At 46.1% G+C, this 17,455-nt stretch overlaps 1 protein-coding gene across 1 annotated transcript in view; it reads left to right on the top strand.

The window, feature by feature from the left end:
* The window catches only part of MEIOSIN (meiosis initiator), a 2,303,138-nt gene that overhangs the window by 805,536 nt on the left and 1,480,147 nt on the right, over nucleotides 1-17,455 (top strand). Inside the window, exon 5 of the mRNA XM_086938419.1 lies at nucleotides 9,039-9,425. Coding sequence (XP_086794545.1) covers nucleotides 9,039-9,425 — 387 coding nt within the window. The remainder of the gene's footprint in view (nucleotides 1-9,038; nucleotides 9,426-17,455) is intronic.

The following is a 17,455-nucleotide window of genomic DNA, read 5'->3' as shown; positions in this document are numbered from 1 at the left end:
AGAATTATGTATAGAATTTATTACACAGACCAGGCCACATAAACAAAATCAGATTGTGAGAATAGATGTAATTTTAAAAAAAATTGTAAATATCTGTATGTCTTTCTATTTTTCTATCCCTTTCACTAAGCACTTCACACTCTTTATTTATGCACGCTTGCTTTGGGCAATCTATATATTTTCTTATATAGAGATAGTGATGTAAGCAATAAATTGCTCCTGAATTTGTAATGATTGCTGTTGTTTTTCCTTTATTCTATATGAATTAATACATTGACTGTATAGGGTTGATCTGTGAGACATATCCCCTAATTGCATGAAACCGTGCAGCAAGAACAGGGAGACCTGCGGAGCCACGCAACACAGGTCTCCCCAGCCCAGGAGGAGACAGGAAAGCCCAGCAGCCCAACTCCACAGCATCCCACGACGGTCCACGGGAGACCCCAAAGCCCAGCAGAGGAGGAAGCCACAGGACAAGCGAAGCTGGTAAGTGCCCGGCACTCACCCAAGCGTCTCCCATGAAGTAAACCGACAGGAAACAAAACAGGATGTGCTTCTAGTGGTTGGGAGTAATATAGCACCTGGCAGGAGGGGGGGTGGAGCCTAAAAGCGTTTCCTATTTTGTTTCCTGTCTTGTGGGATACCTCATGAGTGATGACTGGGTCGAGGACTAGGGTCGTAGAGGTAATGCATAACTTACACATAGATAATAAAACTAAAAGCAATCCTAGGAAAAGAGAAAGTTTTGTACAAAAAAGAATACAATAGAAGAAAGTGTTTTATGCTGAATATAAAAAAAACACATATTTGCAAAGATACAAATTAAATTGGAACCATACTGCGTTGTGGGCAGTCGAAACGTAAAAAGAATACTCATTAGTACAATCAAGTTGTGAAGGTGCATTTTTTTCCAATCTATCGATCGATGATAGTAAAAGCTGACATAGTTGTGATTGAAAAACATGTCCGAGGGTCATTACGATCCTAATGGCAGTGAGTTTTAGCATGTGCATGGTAGTCTGGTATGGTTTCATGCTGCGCTGTGATGAGGAATGTTAAAAGCGGATAGAGGGTGACCATTTGATGTGTCTACTGTAATGATACATTTAAAGGGTTCACCACAGAAGAGATTGGCACTAATATGGAAATGTGTAACAAACACTCTCTTAATGGTTTTCTCCATGTCATTGTGCAGGAAAATGTTTTTTTTTAGTACAAATATGTTTTTGCAGTAACAACTGTTTTTTCTATGTTGGGTACCGTTTCAAGATTTTTTTGTCGATTTTTGTTTTTGTCTTCTGATTTAACTGTGTTTTTATGTATGTAACTTTCTAACAGTCTATTGTAATTTTTTTCTGAACCATTGTAGCTGTTATAATAGTGTTGTATGTTGTGACTTATGTTAGAATATACTTTTCTTGTTTTTTTCTGTTTCTAATAGTGTGTCTAGGTTTTGTTCTTGCGCTGTTTTTTGAAACTTTTGGATGATCTTGGTTGGATAGTCGCTTTCTTATTTTGTTGGTTAGATCAAGTGCTTTCTTTTTGCAATCTTTTGTGACACTTCAGTTTTGTCGTATGCATAGAAACTGGCTGTAAGGGAGGTTTTCCCTCAATGGTATTGGATGGAAGCTGTGAAAGAAAAGCAGACTGTTTTTTGCAGATGGTTTGTAGTACGTATTAGTTTCAGGCAGTTGTCATCTGCGACTGCTGACATCTAAGAAAGCCAGTGTTTCACCTGATCCCCCACATCTGTCTGAGAAATTTAGCAACAGTACAGGCAAACAAACAGAGGTCTAGCATCAGATCTTAAAATTTGCATGGCTTCTACATGGTTGCGAGTTCTCAACTGCTTAAATATAGGTTTTAGCCAAATTGCCCTTGGAAGTGCATATGCCGGACAAGCAACAGGTTCAATGGATGATTTGCAGCCAAACAAAGTCCAAGATGTTGATAGGTTACATTGCCATCCGCTTGTGAATACATTCAGGGGGTGTATACCAAACCTGAACTGGATGTACAGTTTCCTTTTGTTTGGTACTTGTATTATATCTAGGTAATTCTCAAGAGAACGATGCAGTTTGAGATCCATAAATTCAGTTTTTAACCTCCCCTGACATAAGTTTCTAAGCGCAGCTTCAGCTACCCAATACAGTGAGTTTTCTTTGTCTTTTGAGGGAAGAGATGAGAGGTAAGTTTTTTTCCGAGTTTCCTATAACCCAATGTTGAATAACAGTCTCCTCACATTGTTCAACCAACTTATTTTGTTAGCTTTAGCCAGGTGGCATAATTCTGTGAGGACATAAGAATACAAGAACAGTTCTGGAGTGGACCTAATCCGCATGCAAAATAACAATTGGCGTAGCTTAGCTTTGTCAGCAACGTATTGCCTGACCATGTCCAACTTTAGTGGGTGGAGTGGGGTACTCTGGGGCAGCGACACCAAACTCCTCAAAAATGAATATTCAGATCTGCAGAGATCGTCCATTCTGTCAAATCCTCACAATTCAGCCCCATAAAGAGCAGAGCTCACTGGTTTTGAATCAGAGATCTGCAAAACTGCAGCAACTAGTTTACTAATTGATGTACGATGTTCCTTCCCCAAGGTGCCAACTATCTGCTTGTGTCTCAAAATCATCTTGGTCAAATGCTGTTTTCAGGACATGCTTTCAGATAGTTTTATACCGAGATAATCGAAAGTACTAGCTGTAGGAGAGTAGGGTCTGCAATCCTATGATCACCCAGATTTTTTGCTTTTGTTTCACTGGTTTACGACTTTCTCTGGCTGTGGGCCTGCTAATCAGACCCACAGCCTAGCTGTTCTCTCACTAAATTACAACGTGTACCTTAGGTGCGTTTACCAATTGGTACTGGGCCACCTTATCAGACCCTGTAACTCAGGGCATAGGTGTACCCAGGGCCTACCAGGGGCTGCAGCATGTATTATGCCACCCTTGGCTGGCCATCTAAATCTGACACAACTGGCTGCACGACAGCTGGGGCAAGGTGGTGTAATCACCCCTTGCTTTAGATATAGTTGTCACGGTTAGCAGCGGACAAGTAAACCAAGTGAAGAACACACAAGCCACTAACCTGCGGTGTCTAGCCAGCGGGGACCACGGCGAGATGATAGTCTTCCCTATACCCGATAGCACTGACCCTCCCCGTGTGACATACACACCGGAGACAGGTAGTCCTCCAGGTAAGGGGAAGGATAGTTGATCGGGGAAGGTTGTTGTGAAGACACCCCTCAAGGTCTGGTCTAAGACTTCGGACGACTTCAAGTCACAACAATTTCTGGAAATACAAGAACACTTGTTTAGCACTACAAGTGGGAAGATACCATAGTTGTTACAAATGTACATATAACCAAGTATTCACTTACTGATAACCACCGCTTGAAACAGCCTGAAGTCTGGGAAAGGATGATGACTCAAGTTCAAGCGGATGGTGGGCTGTTAACTCACAGCTCGATCAAAGGAAGAAATAAGTTTAAGTTACTATCACTGAGTAGTTTGATTCACTACCGGTGGGCAGATGGGTTCAGTATCTGAATGGTACGACTATTCTTCAGGGATGATCCGAAGGAAAAGTAGAAACTACACTATGATAGCACGGCCGTGCTGAATGTTAAGTGTCTGAATTCTACTTACGAGAAATGAACAAACAAAGTATCTAGACGTCCTCAGCGGGAAGGAAAGCGTCCGCGCACTCCCAACTCTCGACGTCCTCAGCGGGAAGGAAAGCGTCCGCGCACTCCCAACTCTCGACGTCCTCAGCGGGAAGGCAAGCGTCCGCGCACTCCCAACTCTCGCAACACAAGAAAAGCTAGTTCCAAACACGATCGTAAAACCGGAAGGATTGACAAGCATCCGGTAATGGGAAAGGAGTGTTTTTATACTCTCCCAGGGGGCGTGGACTGTTTCGCCAGGCCCCCGGGCTTTCTGGGAGATGTAGTGCTGCAGCTATATTTCCTTATACTATCTCTCCAGCTATGGGTAATCGCTACAGAACCCCCTCTCGAGGATCGCCGACCCGGCGGTCGACCGGGCTTCCCCGGATTCTGCAGATGAAACTGGGTTACCAAGTCAGGGCAGTGAAGATTCTGCTCTGGTTCCCATGTTCTTTCCTCTACCCCAAATCCTTTCCAACCAACCAAATACTGCACTCTGCCCCGATGGATACGTGAATCCAACAACTCTTCTACCTCGTATTCCTCCAATCCCTCTACTAACACTGGGGAAGGATGAACGGGTAATCTAGTGTCCAAGGGACAAGGCAGGAGTAGAGAAACGTGAAAAACAGGATGTATCCTCCAGTTCTGGGGAATAGACAATTTCAGTGCCACAGGGTTGATGACCTCCTCAACACTATAGGGACCAATGTATCTAGGTTTGAGTTTGTTAATACCCCGGCGATGTATGTTTTTAGTGGAAAGCCATACCTTGTCCCCCACCTGGTAGACCGGTTCTGGAGTGCGTTTCTTGTCGGCGTAGCATTTCTGCGAGGCCTGAGCTTCTGCCAAGTGGCGCTTCGCATCTATCCGTACAGCCTGTAAATGTGCATGATGTTCTTGAATACTGGGCAGGTTGGTTGTTACTGGCCAATCGAATGGAAGTATGTTCGGATGGTACCCAAGAAGGCAAAAGAAAGGGGAACAACCCAGGGTGGAGTGGTCAGAGTTGTTATACGTGAATTCTGCTAGCCATAAGAGGGTAACCCAATCCGTCGAGTTTTGCAATGTGAAGCAACGCAGATATTGTTCGATAGTTTGGTTGAGCCTCTCCGTTTTGCCATCTGTCTGCGGGTGGTAACTCGTAGAGAGCCTGACATCAATAGCTAAAGATTCACAAAGGGCTTTCCAAAAACGGGATGTGAATTGAGCCCCTCTGTCTGTAATGAAGACTCTTGGAATGCCATGTGCTCTGATGAGATGCTGCAATATAACCATGGCCAGTTCGGCGGATGTAGGTAGACCCTCCAAAAGTACAAAATGACCCATTTTGGTCAAGTGATCCACAATCACTAGTACAGTCGTTTTTCCTTGACATAATGGCATCTCCACAATGAAGTCCATTGAGACCGTATGCCACGGTTTAGGGGGTACCGGAATCGGACGTAGCAGACCCGTAGGTCTGGTGTGTTTGGCTTTACCTTGGGTGCACACTGAACAGTTCCTTACGTATTTTTTGACATCATTTTGTAAGGTAGGCCACCAGAATGATCGCTCTATGGTAGCGATAGTCTTGTACACTCCCCAATGTCCACCTAACACAGAGTCATGTGCCCAATTGAGCACCTGCATTTGCAACCCAGGGTCCGGCACATACAAGGCTTGGAGGTAGTACAGAAGTTCATCTGTTTGTGACCGCCATTGGGGTTCTTCCTGAAGCCATGTTTGGACATCGACATCCGTTAAAGCCACTCTTATATCCTCGATAAAGTCTGTGGAGGTGAGCAAGGCAATGGTGTTTTCAGGAAAGGATTTTTCAGGAAGGATGTATGATGGTTCTACGGGGACTTCTGACTGGGTCTCTTGAGTATCTTGATTCCTGGAGAGGGCATCGGCTTTTCCATTTTGAGGGCCGGGACGATACTTGATGACAAAATCGTAATCAGAGAAAAAGAGAGTCCATCTCAATTGCCTAGGAGTGAGAGCCTTTGCTGTTTTTAAGAATAACAAGTTCCGATGGTCAGTAAAGATTTCGATGGTATGTCGAGCTCCTAGCAGGTAATGTCTCCATTCCTCACAACCCGTCTTGATGGCAAGCAGTTCTTTGTCGGTAATAGAATAGTTGATTTCACTAGGACTAAGTTTCTTTGAGTAGAATGCCACCGGGTGGATTTGTCCTGTTTCAGGGTGGGGTTGCGAGAGCCCCCCCCCCCAAAAGGCAAACTGAGAGGCATCGGTTTCCAAAATGAATGGAAGTTGGGTATCGGGATGCCGCAATATGGGGGCCTGGGTGAATCTGTCTTTAAGGATACGAAAAGACTGTTCAGCTTCCTCACCCCACTTGAAGGGAACGTTTTTCCTTAACAGCTTGGAAATGGGGTGGATGATTTTAGAGAAGTCTTTGATAAAACGTCTGTAATAGTTCGCAAAGCCGAGGAAACTCTGTACCGATTTCACGTCTTGTGGAGTTTTCCAATTCGTGATGGCCTCGACCTTCCCGCTTTCCATCTGAAAGCCATTGGAGTTGATCACGTACCCCAGGAAGGAGACTTCTGTTGCGTGGAAGAGGCACTTTTCCAGTTTAGCGAACAGCTGGTGTTGTTGCAGTGTTCTTGGAGAGTACTTGAATACACAAGGATGTCGTCGATATACACCATACATATGGTGTCCAGAAGGCCCCGGAGCACTTCGTCCATAAAAAATTGGAATGCCGCAGGGGCGTTGCATAATCCAAAGGGCATGACGTTGTACTCGAATAAGCCGAACTTTGTTCGGAAAGCGGTCTTCCACTCGTCGCCTTTCTTTACTCTGACCAGATGATAGGCCCCCCTAAGATCCAATTTGGTGAAGTAACGAGCGCCCTTTATTTGGTCCATCATGACTGGAATCAATGGAAGGGGGTATCTATTCTTCACCGTGATGTTATTCAAGGCCCTGTAGTCGATGCAGGGTCTCAACTCTGCACAGTCCTTCTTCGGAATAAAAAACAGGGGCGATGAGGCAGGCGATGTGGAATGGCTGATGAATCCAGTAGCTAGATTCTCCTCAATGTAGTTCTGTAAATAGGCGTTTTCATGTTCTGTCAGGGCATACACTCAACTACTCTCTCTCCACGCAATCACAGCCTTGCCGTCTGGTTTACTTCCATTTCACCACATGCTTTCAAGTCCGGCCTTTCACCATTCCGTGGTTGATAAACTGTCTGCCACTGAGCTAGCTGGCCTTCTCTGCCTTCCCCTCCGTCTTGTTGTATATTTTTGTTGTACTGTCGATCATTCTGTCTGACTCCGTGTTAGATCTTTCTCTCGTGTTTTGTTTGTATCGTACTGCTCGTCCCCCCCCTCCGTTTTTTCACTGAATCCTTTTCTTTAGCGCCATCTTCTTCTCTGTTTCTTCTGTCTCTATCTAACTCATTCTCCCGCTCCTCTATCTCGCTCTCTTTGCCCCTTTAATTTTTCTCCACTTTTTTGTAACACTTTATATTCTTCACCTTTCTCTCCCGCTGTCCCTCGTTATGCTTATGCCTCCGTTGCTTGCTTCCTCATTCTCTCCCATGCCATTCTCTCCTCGTCCCTGTTATGTTTCACTTTGCCCCTCTTTCTCCTACTCATATTCTATTCGCCCCTTCTTAAATTGTCTCCCATCTCCCGACCTCTGGTTCTCTCTCACGTAAACACACCTAATATTTACGTTTCTCTCCCTCGCATAACCTATCCTTGTCCCTCGCCTATGCCTAAAGCAGACACATGAGGGCGGGGGATGTGTTCTGTAATCAACTGCTGAGGAGCGCTGTCCCATTCCGTGGGCTTGCTTTAAGTGTCGCGTTGCTCTGCCCTCGTTTGAATTGAGGGTTGTAGTTAGAATTGGATATGTGCGAGCCCAAAATTAAGCGGCGAGCCGAGAGTTTGAGGAGTCAATGTGACCATGCACGAGCCGAGCCCTGAAAATGGTTGGCGCGTAAACAACAACAAACACTATGATAAAGAAAATCTTTTTTATTTTTTTAAGCGTCTTTAACATATAGAAGCTTTTAAACATAGAAGATCAGATTATTGCAGTTGTCACGCAACACCACTCACCCACGCAACACCACTCACACACACGCAAGCCCACTATCACCCATGCAATGCCACACTCACCCAAGCAACGCCACTCACCCAAGCAACACAACTCACACACGCAACGCCACTCACCCACGCAACGCCACTCATCCACGCACCGCCACTCATCCACGCACCGCCACTCACCCACGCAACGCCACTCACCCACGCAACGCCACTCACCCACGCAACGCCACTCATCCACGCAACGCCACTCACCCACGCAACGCCACTCACCCACGCAACGCCACTCACCCACGCAACGCCACTCATCCACGCAACGCCACTCATCCACGCAACGCCACTCATCCACGCAACGCCACTCATCCACGCAACGCCACTCATCCACGCAACTCCACTCATCCACTCAACGCCACTCATCCACGCAACGCCACACACACATGCAACGCCACTCATCCACGCAACGCCACTCATCCACGCAACGCCACTCACACATGCAACGCCACTCACACATGCAATCACCCACGCAACGCCACTCACTCACCCATGCAACGCCACTCACCCACGCAACGCCACTCACCCACGCAACAACACTCACACATGCGACGCCACTCACCCACGCAACGCCACTCACTGAAAGCCACTCACACCCACGCAGTGCCACGTTCACCCATACTGTGCAGTGCACAATAGGTCTCGCAGTAGGAAAGTTGGAGCTATTGGTTTTGTAAATGACGAAGCCCTTTATGTTTTTAAAATGAAAACAAAAATAAAAGGCATTGTTATTTGCAATTGTAATAGCTCCAACTTTCCTACTGCGAGACCTATTGGCAACGCCAGTGCTTGTTATTTTTTCTGTACTGTGTATGCTGGCATCCCCAAAAGAAATGGATTTTATTAATGTCTGTTGTTCATTGGGAGCTAGGAGCATTTAGAATCCCTACAAATTCTAAGATCAAGCACAGATGAGACTACAGTTTATAATGTGGCCAGATTCCTCAACATTGCACAGATTAATGTGAATAACTAAGAATATGTTTATTTTTAGGTATATTTATGTGCATTGCTTGCTTTTAAATTGTCTCCAAAATAATAATTGATGAATTGTATTTTTATTGTTCTATTGCAGTCATTTTAAAAGGATATTTACATATGTACCATTGAGTTTTTTGGGATTTTTAAAATTCTAAATAAACTTGAATTTAATTGAAATCACTTCCCCTATTAGGTGTTTTGCCACAGAGGTACTTATTTGATTTTATCAAGACGTCTTTACCTATGATTTAAACTTTGGTTTAATTTTGCAGATTATAAAGGAATGCCAAAGAAGTCACGCCGTTGTTTGTGTTTAGAGAAACGAAAACTCCATGAAAGCCGAACCTCAAGGACTCTATGCCTACAAGGAAATGGAGTGGGAGAAAGCAAAATAGCTGTACCTTCTTCCAGAAGTACATCAGTCATGTTTGATGCACAGTGTCCTAGTATCACGCTACTGGACTGCTTTCCAGAATCTCACAGTCTGTCAAGATTTTCTCTGTTGGACTCTACAGTGGAGCATGAAATAACGTTATCACTCACTCTTCCAGAAACCATCTTGGAACCTTGCTCATCCCCAGAGGTGATGGAATCTCAAGTTTCTGAAGGCATCACGCTTCTGGAAATGGCTGAACCTGATACTTTCTTCTGTACCAAAGGTTTGTGATGATGAATTATTTCACAGGTGTTCTGTGAAAAAAGAAGGGCTTACATGCATATTACATAGGAGTTCTCACCACATTAGGGATATATATTTATATTTATACCACGGAATCAAAAATTAATGTAGCCCAATAACACCTTCTTTAGTGCACTGTACTGATAAACACGTATTTGACATTTATTACAACAGTGCAAAGGTCATATTCAGCAACATTTATATTAGAAAAACACTGTTTATTGCCTCACAGATGTCATTCAACAAATACTGTACTTAGGAAAGAGCAGTCCAAATAGTCATGAGGCCCCTTCGTTGTGATTTACATCCCTGCACAAAATGTAATCATTTGAATCCTGGATTTAGTGATATACCTTTGTACAAATACACAAGAAAAAATGCAGCAAGCCTAAACCATATATGCACATGCCAACAGTTTAATAAGCTGTTTATTCCCACTATTTAGGGAGCGGAGGGTCATCATGACTCACTAGAAACTTTGACTCTTGAGAGTTATGTCTCTTCTCCACACTCCACAATGGTAAGAATTAGAATATATATGTTCGAGGCATGTGGGTTGCTGAATTCATATCTGTCTATAGATCGCCGCCTAGTGTTGGGTCCGGATGATTGCACCTTGTTGTACTGGAAGGGTCTTCGAAGTATCACGAGATAGGTGACTCCTACCCTGGACTACAGTGCGCATGGGCAACTGTGCCATCCTCAGATTGTTTTTTTCCGTCATTGGGTTCGGATGTTATTCCTATACTCCAACTTCGGAATCGAAACTAAACTTTTCTAGAGGACTTCGACGGTATTGTTCTCGCTCGGTACTTCTTGAATCGATCAAGCTTTCCATCTCGACTCGGTCGTCGACGCGGGCCATTGGGCCTTTTCAACGCCACGTGGGCCTGCTGTCGATAGAAAGGAGCCCGTTCAAAAAGTGCCCACAATGCCACTCCAAGTTCCCGTATACTGACAAACACACAGTATGCAACAAGTGCCTATCACCAGACCACAAGGAAGAAACCTGCCCAGCCTGTGCCCAATTCTGTTAGAAGAAAACCATCCGGATTCGACGGGCCGCTAGGCAAGAGATGCAGCGACAGGCACTGGAACCAGACAACATCTTCGAGGATGAACAAGATCTTCCAGAAGCGCAAGATTCTGATCTAGAGATCGTCACCGTCGAGGACTACTCGGACTCCGATGACGAAATCCCACCGGGGAAAATCGTGAGTACACTGCCCCCCGACACCGATTACCCCGTTACTGAAGGCTCCGGTCGAGGCATCGCCTAAAGGCCTAAGCCAAGATCCAAAACATCATTCAGTAGCCCCGCCGTCCGGCTCGGCTCCGAAATTGAAGATTAAGCCTTCAGAGACCCCAGGTCCAATTAACGTTATCCCAAAGAATGTTCTAGAACCTACAAAGGTCGTCGACCCGAAGGGCGTCGAACCAAAGAAGGCCGTACAGCCTAAGGGCACAGAACCAAAGAGAAGCGCCGAACCAAAGAAGGCCGTCGAGCCGAAGAAGGCTGCCGACCCGAAGGGCACCGAACCAAACAAGGCCGTCGACCCAAAGAAGGCCGCTGTGCCAAAGGTCGTCAAAACGAAGAAGGTTGTCGACACAAAGGGCGTCGTGCCGAAGCATGTGGTCCAGCCAGAGAAGGTTATCGTACCAAAGAAAGTCATTGAACCAAAAACAAGTGCTCCTAAAACACCAGTCAATCCGAAAAAAGGCATTGACTCGACAAAAGACAGTCAACCTAAAAAAGCTGTCGAGCCCAAAAAGCGTATCGAGCCTAAAGATCGGTCGATCCGCAATCACTCGTCGACCCGGATATAGAGGTCGAGGCGAGAAAGAGCAATAAGGCGCCGAAAGTCGTCAAACCAAGAAAGGTTATCTACCCAAAGGCAATAGTCGATCCAAAAAAGACTAAGCCAAAGAAGTCAAAGACACAGCCACGGACAGTGGAAGAAGAACTCTTCCATCCAGATCCATCAGAAGATCAGGCAAAAATTTATATAAACCCTGAGACTGGTAAAGTCACAATCCTACACAGGAAGAAGAGGCCATTGGACACAGACTCTCATTCCCCCATTCCTCTAAAGAAGAAAGACTTTGGGACTTCTCCCTCCAGACCCTTCATTCCTTTCTATCCTACTATGCCTACTACGCCTTTTGCTCCTTACTCTCCTACGCACTCTGGGGACAATGACGGTGACACAGGGGAAGATCCTTAACATGATTATGACTATCCAGAGGATCCTAACCCTCAAGATGAACCATGGGGTGAACCTACTGATCCATATGACACGCATCTCATCCCTGACACCTCCTCATACCCAACAAAGCTGTCACCTACTGACGACACCATTGTCTTCAACCAGCTAATAGATAGGGCAGCGCAGTATCACAAAGTAGACATGCACAATGACCCTATAGACAAAGATTTTTTATTTGATACATTCCCTACTTCAGAAAAGAATGTCAGAACACTTCCTATGTTTAAAGGGTTATTAAAACACGTGCCAGATATATTTAAAGATACAGCCAGGGCACGCGTAATCAATCCCAGGATTGATAAGAAATATAGAGCAGCCCCTACAGACCCTACTTATATCAGAGGTCAGTTACCATTAGACTCACTAGTAGTGGCTAATGCACGCAAAAGGGCCAACTCACAGACAACAGGAGAAGCATCACCTCCTGATAAAGAGTCCAAAATACTAGAGGCCTCAGGTAAAAGGGTAGCATCACAGGCTTCCAATTCATTGAGAATAGCAAATACACAAGCTCTACTAGCTCGTTACGACAGAGCACACTATGACCAGCTTGAAAATTTAATGCAACACCTGCCTGAGCCTTTCAAAGCCCAAGCTAATGACCTCATACAGGAGGGGAAATTTATTACAAACGCCTCCATTAAATGTGCGCTTGACGCAGCTGACACTGCAGCCAGGTCCATTAACACTTGCGTCCTAATACGAAGACATGCATGGCTACGTATTTCTGGCTTTAAGAATGAGGTGCAATCCACCATTCTTAACCAACCAATCAATCAAGATACAGAAACTGCTAAATGGGCGCATTTGCAGTTTCAACAACACAGAGATTCCTTTCGACGCTCCTCATACAGAGCAGCTACACGGGGCAATACTTCAAAAACCTCGTCCACATACAAAAGCAACACCCAAGGTTCCTTTAACAAGAACTCCAACAGAGGAGGTTATAGGGGCAACAATAATAAGGGAAGAGGACGTGGAGGCAATAACACCAGAGCCCCCACTGCCGCAAAACAGTGACTTCATCACACTACCTCCAGACCATTTAACACCGGTCGGAGGCAGAATCCAACAATTCCTACCAGTCTGGAACGCAATAACCACAGACAGGTGGGTGAGACAAATTAGCCAGTATGGTTATTGCCTAGAATTCACTTCTACTCCACCCAACATACCACCCAGACACCGTCCTATGTCCAAAGAACACATCACCCTGCTACAACAAGAGGTGAAATGCATGCTGGAAAAGTGGGCCATTGAGCCAGTCCCTTTCCAATACCAAGGGACGGGAGTAACCTCACTATACTTCCTTATTCCCAAGAAGGACGGTTCCCTCAGACCAATATTGGACCTCAGACCCCTAAATCAATAAATACTGTCGGAGAACTTCCATATGATCACACTACAGCAAGTGCTCCCGTTGCTCCAGCAAGGAGACTTCCTAGCAACATTAGACCTCAAGGATGCGGATTTTCGCATACCCATTGTACGAGAGTAGGGTCTGCAATCCTATGGTCACCCCAGATTTTTGCTTCTTGCTTCACTGGTTTACAACTTTCCCTGGCTGTGGGCCTGCTAATCAGACCCACAGCCCAGCTGTTCTCTCTCTAAATTGACATCCATGTACTTTAGGTGCATTTACCAATTGGTATTGGGTCACTCTTGTAAGTCATTGTACAGTGTACCTTAGGTACCCAGGGCATAAGTGCACCCAAGGCCTACCAGGGGCTGCAGCATGTTTTGTGCCACCGCTGGCTGGCCATCTAAACAGACACAACTGGCTGGTAACACAGCTGGGGCAAGGTGGTGTAATCACCCCTTGCTTTAGATATAGTATACCTATATCTAACCCTAAAATTGACACATATACTCCTATAAGTCACTCCTATGGCAGGCCTTAACAATCCTGGAGGCAGAGTGCTTGGAATTATGTGAGATGGTGCTCTAGCATGAGCTGAGCCTGTCTGCAGCTTTCGGAACCAAGTCCTTTAGCTGTTTCCATGATAACGCTATACCATATACTCTTAAGTGCATTATAATTGTATTGTATTGTATGGCATATTTATATAGCGCAAAACTGTTATTGCTAACTTTGGCATAGCATTATCAAAACATGTCGAGTAAGGTGTCATACGAATTGGAATACTACCCCCTCGCCAGTTCTGGCGACGGGGGTAGCATTCCACCCTTTTAGAGGGACACAACATGTACTCACTGAACATCTGAACATGAACATCACTGGATCAAAAAAACACTCACACATTTCCCCTGACTTCAAATCCCTGAACTGGCTGCCTTTTGAAGCTAGAATACACCTGAAAATCGCTTGCTTGACGCACAAGGCTGTCCACCTGAGCTCACCTAGATACCTCGCTCAGAAGCTGACGATATCTGGAGGATCCAGAAACACTAGAGGCACAAACAATCTTTTGCTAAAGTTTAAAAGATTCCGCAAGGAAAAAACGTATAAACGCTCTTTCTCAGGAATGGCTCCCAGGATTTGGAACTCACTCCCCCCTGAAACTAGGCTCATCCCTTCTACCATACTTTTTAAGAAAGAAGTAAAAGCGATCCTCATGGCTAAATACACTTGAACTACTACTGGGGATTAACTCAAAGTCTCGATACTGATCTGTACTACTTGTTCGAACCCTTTGCAATTTTGTTTGACTTTGAAATTGAATTACTTGACTGTTTATGATATCACTTAACTGTACTTTCAACACTATTGATGTATCTGTTTATATATGCTCCCCTCCTCTGTAAAGTGCTCTGTTATCTGCGAAGATCTTGTTCGCGCTATATAAAACTTTCAAAATAAATAAATAAATAAAGTATGTAACTGTGAACCCCGGTTAAAGTTAACTCGAGCCTCAGCATCACAAAATGGATGCTGCCACCACAGACACAAGTCTGACCTCCTGCTGCTGGGAGTCCTTCCAGCAAGGGAGGCCTGGACAAAGGGTTTCCTGCCTTGGGAGGTGCTAGCACCACCCCAGACATGATTTTGTGTATTGAGGTAGGACAGGCTGAAAGGAATGAGACATGCCTTGGGCAAACAAGGTGTCCCTGTGCATACCCCGGTTCAAACCAGTTGCTGGGGCACTCCAGCCCCAGCTCTGGCGCGAAACCGGACAAAGAATAGGGGGTGTAACCACCCCCCTTCCTGGCCCCACCAATAGGAGGGACCTAGTCACGGTACAGCCCCCTTTAGGAGAATAAAGGTAGGAGCTGGTCCCATTCCAAATTAGATTATCCTGATTGAAAACTCTACAAAGAAGAAACTCTGGACTTCGACGTTCTGCTCCACAGAAGACTGAAGAAATCTCCCTTGTGGCCAAGGAGTGACCACCCTGCACAATCAGGCACCATCAAGCGTCCTAGCGGTTCACTTTGTGGTCCTTCCCGGTGGAACCAGACTTCAGAGCCCATCGAGACCCGGACTTCCAGACCTCTCCGACCTCTACCTACATCTGTAGCACAGCTGAGATCCGTGGGTGCGACGAGACACGTGGGACCGGCCATCTTGGAGAAACTGCACTTCGCTTCCAGCACGACTTCAGAGGCATCCTCGAGAAAGTGCTTTGGGGATTGAGAAGCCCCAGCCCCGAACAGCTCCTGCACAGAAGATCAGCCCTCCAGCATCCACGAGATCTGCGTGGGGCCCTTTTGCTTGATTGCTGCTCGATGCGTTGTCTGGTCACTTGCCGGCTCGCTAGTGGCATCCTAGACGACGATCCACAAAATCTACATCACTGGTCTGGTTGCTCCAGACTGGCCCTTGCTTCCCTGCAAAGGAGAAGCACCCCGGACCCTCCTGGTCCGCACCAGACGTCATTTCCACTCACCGCATGGGTTGCCTTTGCCAAGGCCTGTTGACTCCGAATCCGGATCCGACACCGTCGACAGCGAGAGCCTGTGTGGGACAGCTCGTGCCTCCATCCTGGTTGTCGAAGACACCTCCTGGTCCACGTGGCTGGAGAGTCAAGCGTCCACTCTTCACCTGATCGCGACAACAGCATCTGGTTCCTTCCTGGTTCCTCTCCGGTCACTGGCTAGTGACTGTGAACATTGTACCCTCTGCTTTCAGGTCTCCATCTTCCTCGATCCACCCTTGGATCGCTCCGGACATCTTCCTCCTGCTCGCCTGCAGCATCTTTATTCAAGGCTCCATAGACTTCAACGCAGAAACCCGACACACTCTCACACCTATGCACCCGCAGCCCGTGGGTGAGCTAACAAGAGCATTTCGGTGCTCAAGGGTAGATTGACTCTCCTAGTGTCCAGGTATCCTGTCGTTTTAGTCCTAACTAGTCGGAACTGTCTTTTACTTTCCTTTTCGTAACTTGTAGTGTCCATTGACTTTGTCCCGCATCTCGCGTGTGATTTCACACACTGCACACGCGTCCCGTGGGCCTCCTGCTCCTTACCTAAGGTTAGGGTAGTGTAGTCCCAGCGATCCCACAGCCTCTGGACATCTTCATTTTCTCTATCGATTGCCTTATACCATTTACTTAGTATATGGTTTGTCGTGCCCCTAGGGCACTATTGTAATTTGTGCAATTTAACATATTTTTCGTAAGAGTCTTGTCATGTGCTTAGCCCTCTGATCTCATAAAGAGTTCAGAGGTGTTTTGTTAGTAATAAATGTAGGAAGGTGGATACCTGACTATGGTTACCCCCAACTTTTTGCCTGGTGTTTTGCTGGTTTTTCGACTTAGTTGACCTGGGACCCTGCTATTCAGGGCCCCAGGTCTATTGCTCTCTCTGTAAAATGGATTCAATGTACCTTAGGTACATATCTAATTGGATACTGAGCCACCTTATCAGTCCCTGTACAGTGTACCTTAGGTACCCAGGGCATAGGTGTACCCAGGGCCTACCAGGGGTTGCAGCATTTATTATGCCACCCCTGGCTGGCCATGTAAATCTGACACAACTGGCTGCACGACAGCTAGGGCAAAGTGGTGTAATCACCCTTTGCTTTAGATATAGTATACCTATATCTAACCCTAAAATGGACACATGTATTCCTATCAGTCACTCCTATGGCAGGCCTTAACAATCCTGAAGGCAGAGTGCTTGGAATTATGTGAGATGGTGCTCTGGCATGAGCTGAGCCCGTCTGCAGCTTGCGGAACCAAGTCCTAATAGCTGTTCTATGATAACGCATACCATATACTCTTAAGTGCATTATAATCCTCTCGGTTATTTGCTATCTTTGGTATCGCTTTATCAAAACATGTCGAGTAAGGTGTCATACGAATTGGAATACTAACCCCTCGCCAATTCTGGCGACGGGGTTAGCATTCCACCCTTCTAGAGGGACACAACATGTATGTAACTGTGAACCCCGGTTAAAGTTAACTCGAGCCTCAGCATCACAAAATGGATGCTGCCACCACAGACACAAGTCTGACCTCCTGCTGCTGGGAGTCCTTCCAGCGAGGAGAGCTTGGACAAAGGGTTTCCTGTCAGGGGCGGTGCTAGCACCATCCCAGACAGGGTTTTGTGTATCCTAGGTAGGCAGGGCTGAATAGGAAGGTGACTGCAAGTGGCACCCCGGTGCTCACTATGCATCTGCCGGCTTGAACCAGTTCCAGGGGCACACCAGCCCCTGAGCTGGGGAAAGTCCGGACAGGGGAGAGGGGTGTAACCACCCCCCTTCCTGGTCCCACCCATGGGCAGGACCTAGTCGCGTACCAGCCCCTTTCTTTAGAATAAAGGTAGGAGCGGGGACCCT

Source organism: Lissotriton vulgaris, chromosome 9 (genome assembly GCF_964263255.1).
Source record: "Lissotriton vulgaris chromosome 9, aLisVul1.2, whole genome shotgun sequence".
NCBI classification, from domain to species: Eukaryota; Metazoa; Chordata; class Amphibia; order Caudata; family Salamandridae; genus Lissotriton; species Lissotriton vulgaris.
This window is presented reverse-complemented; position numbering and strand designations above follow the sequence as displayed.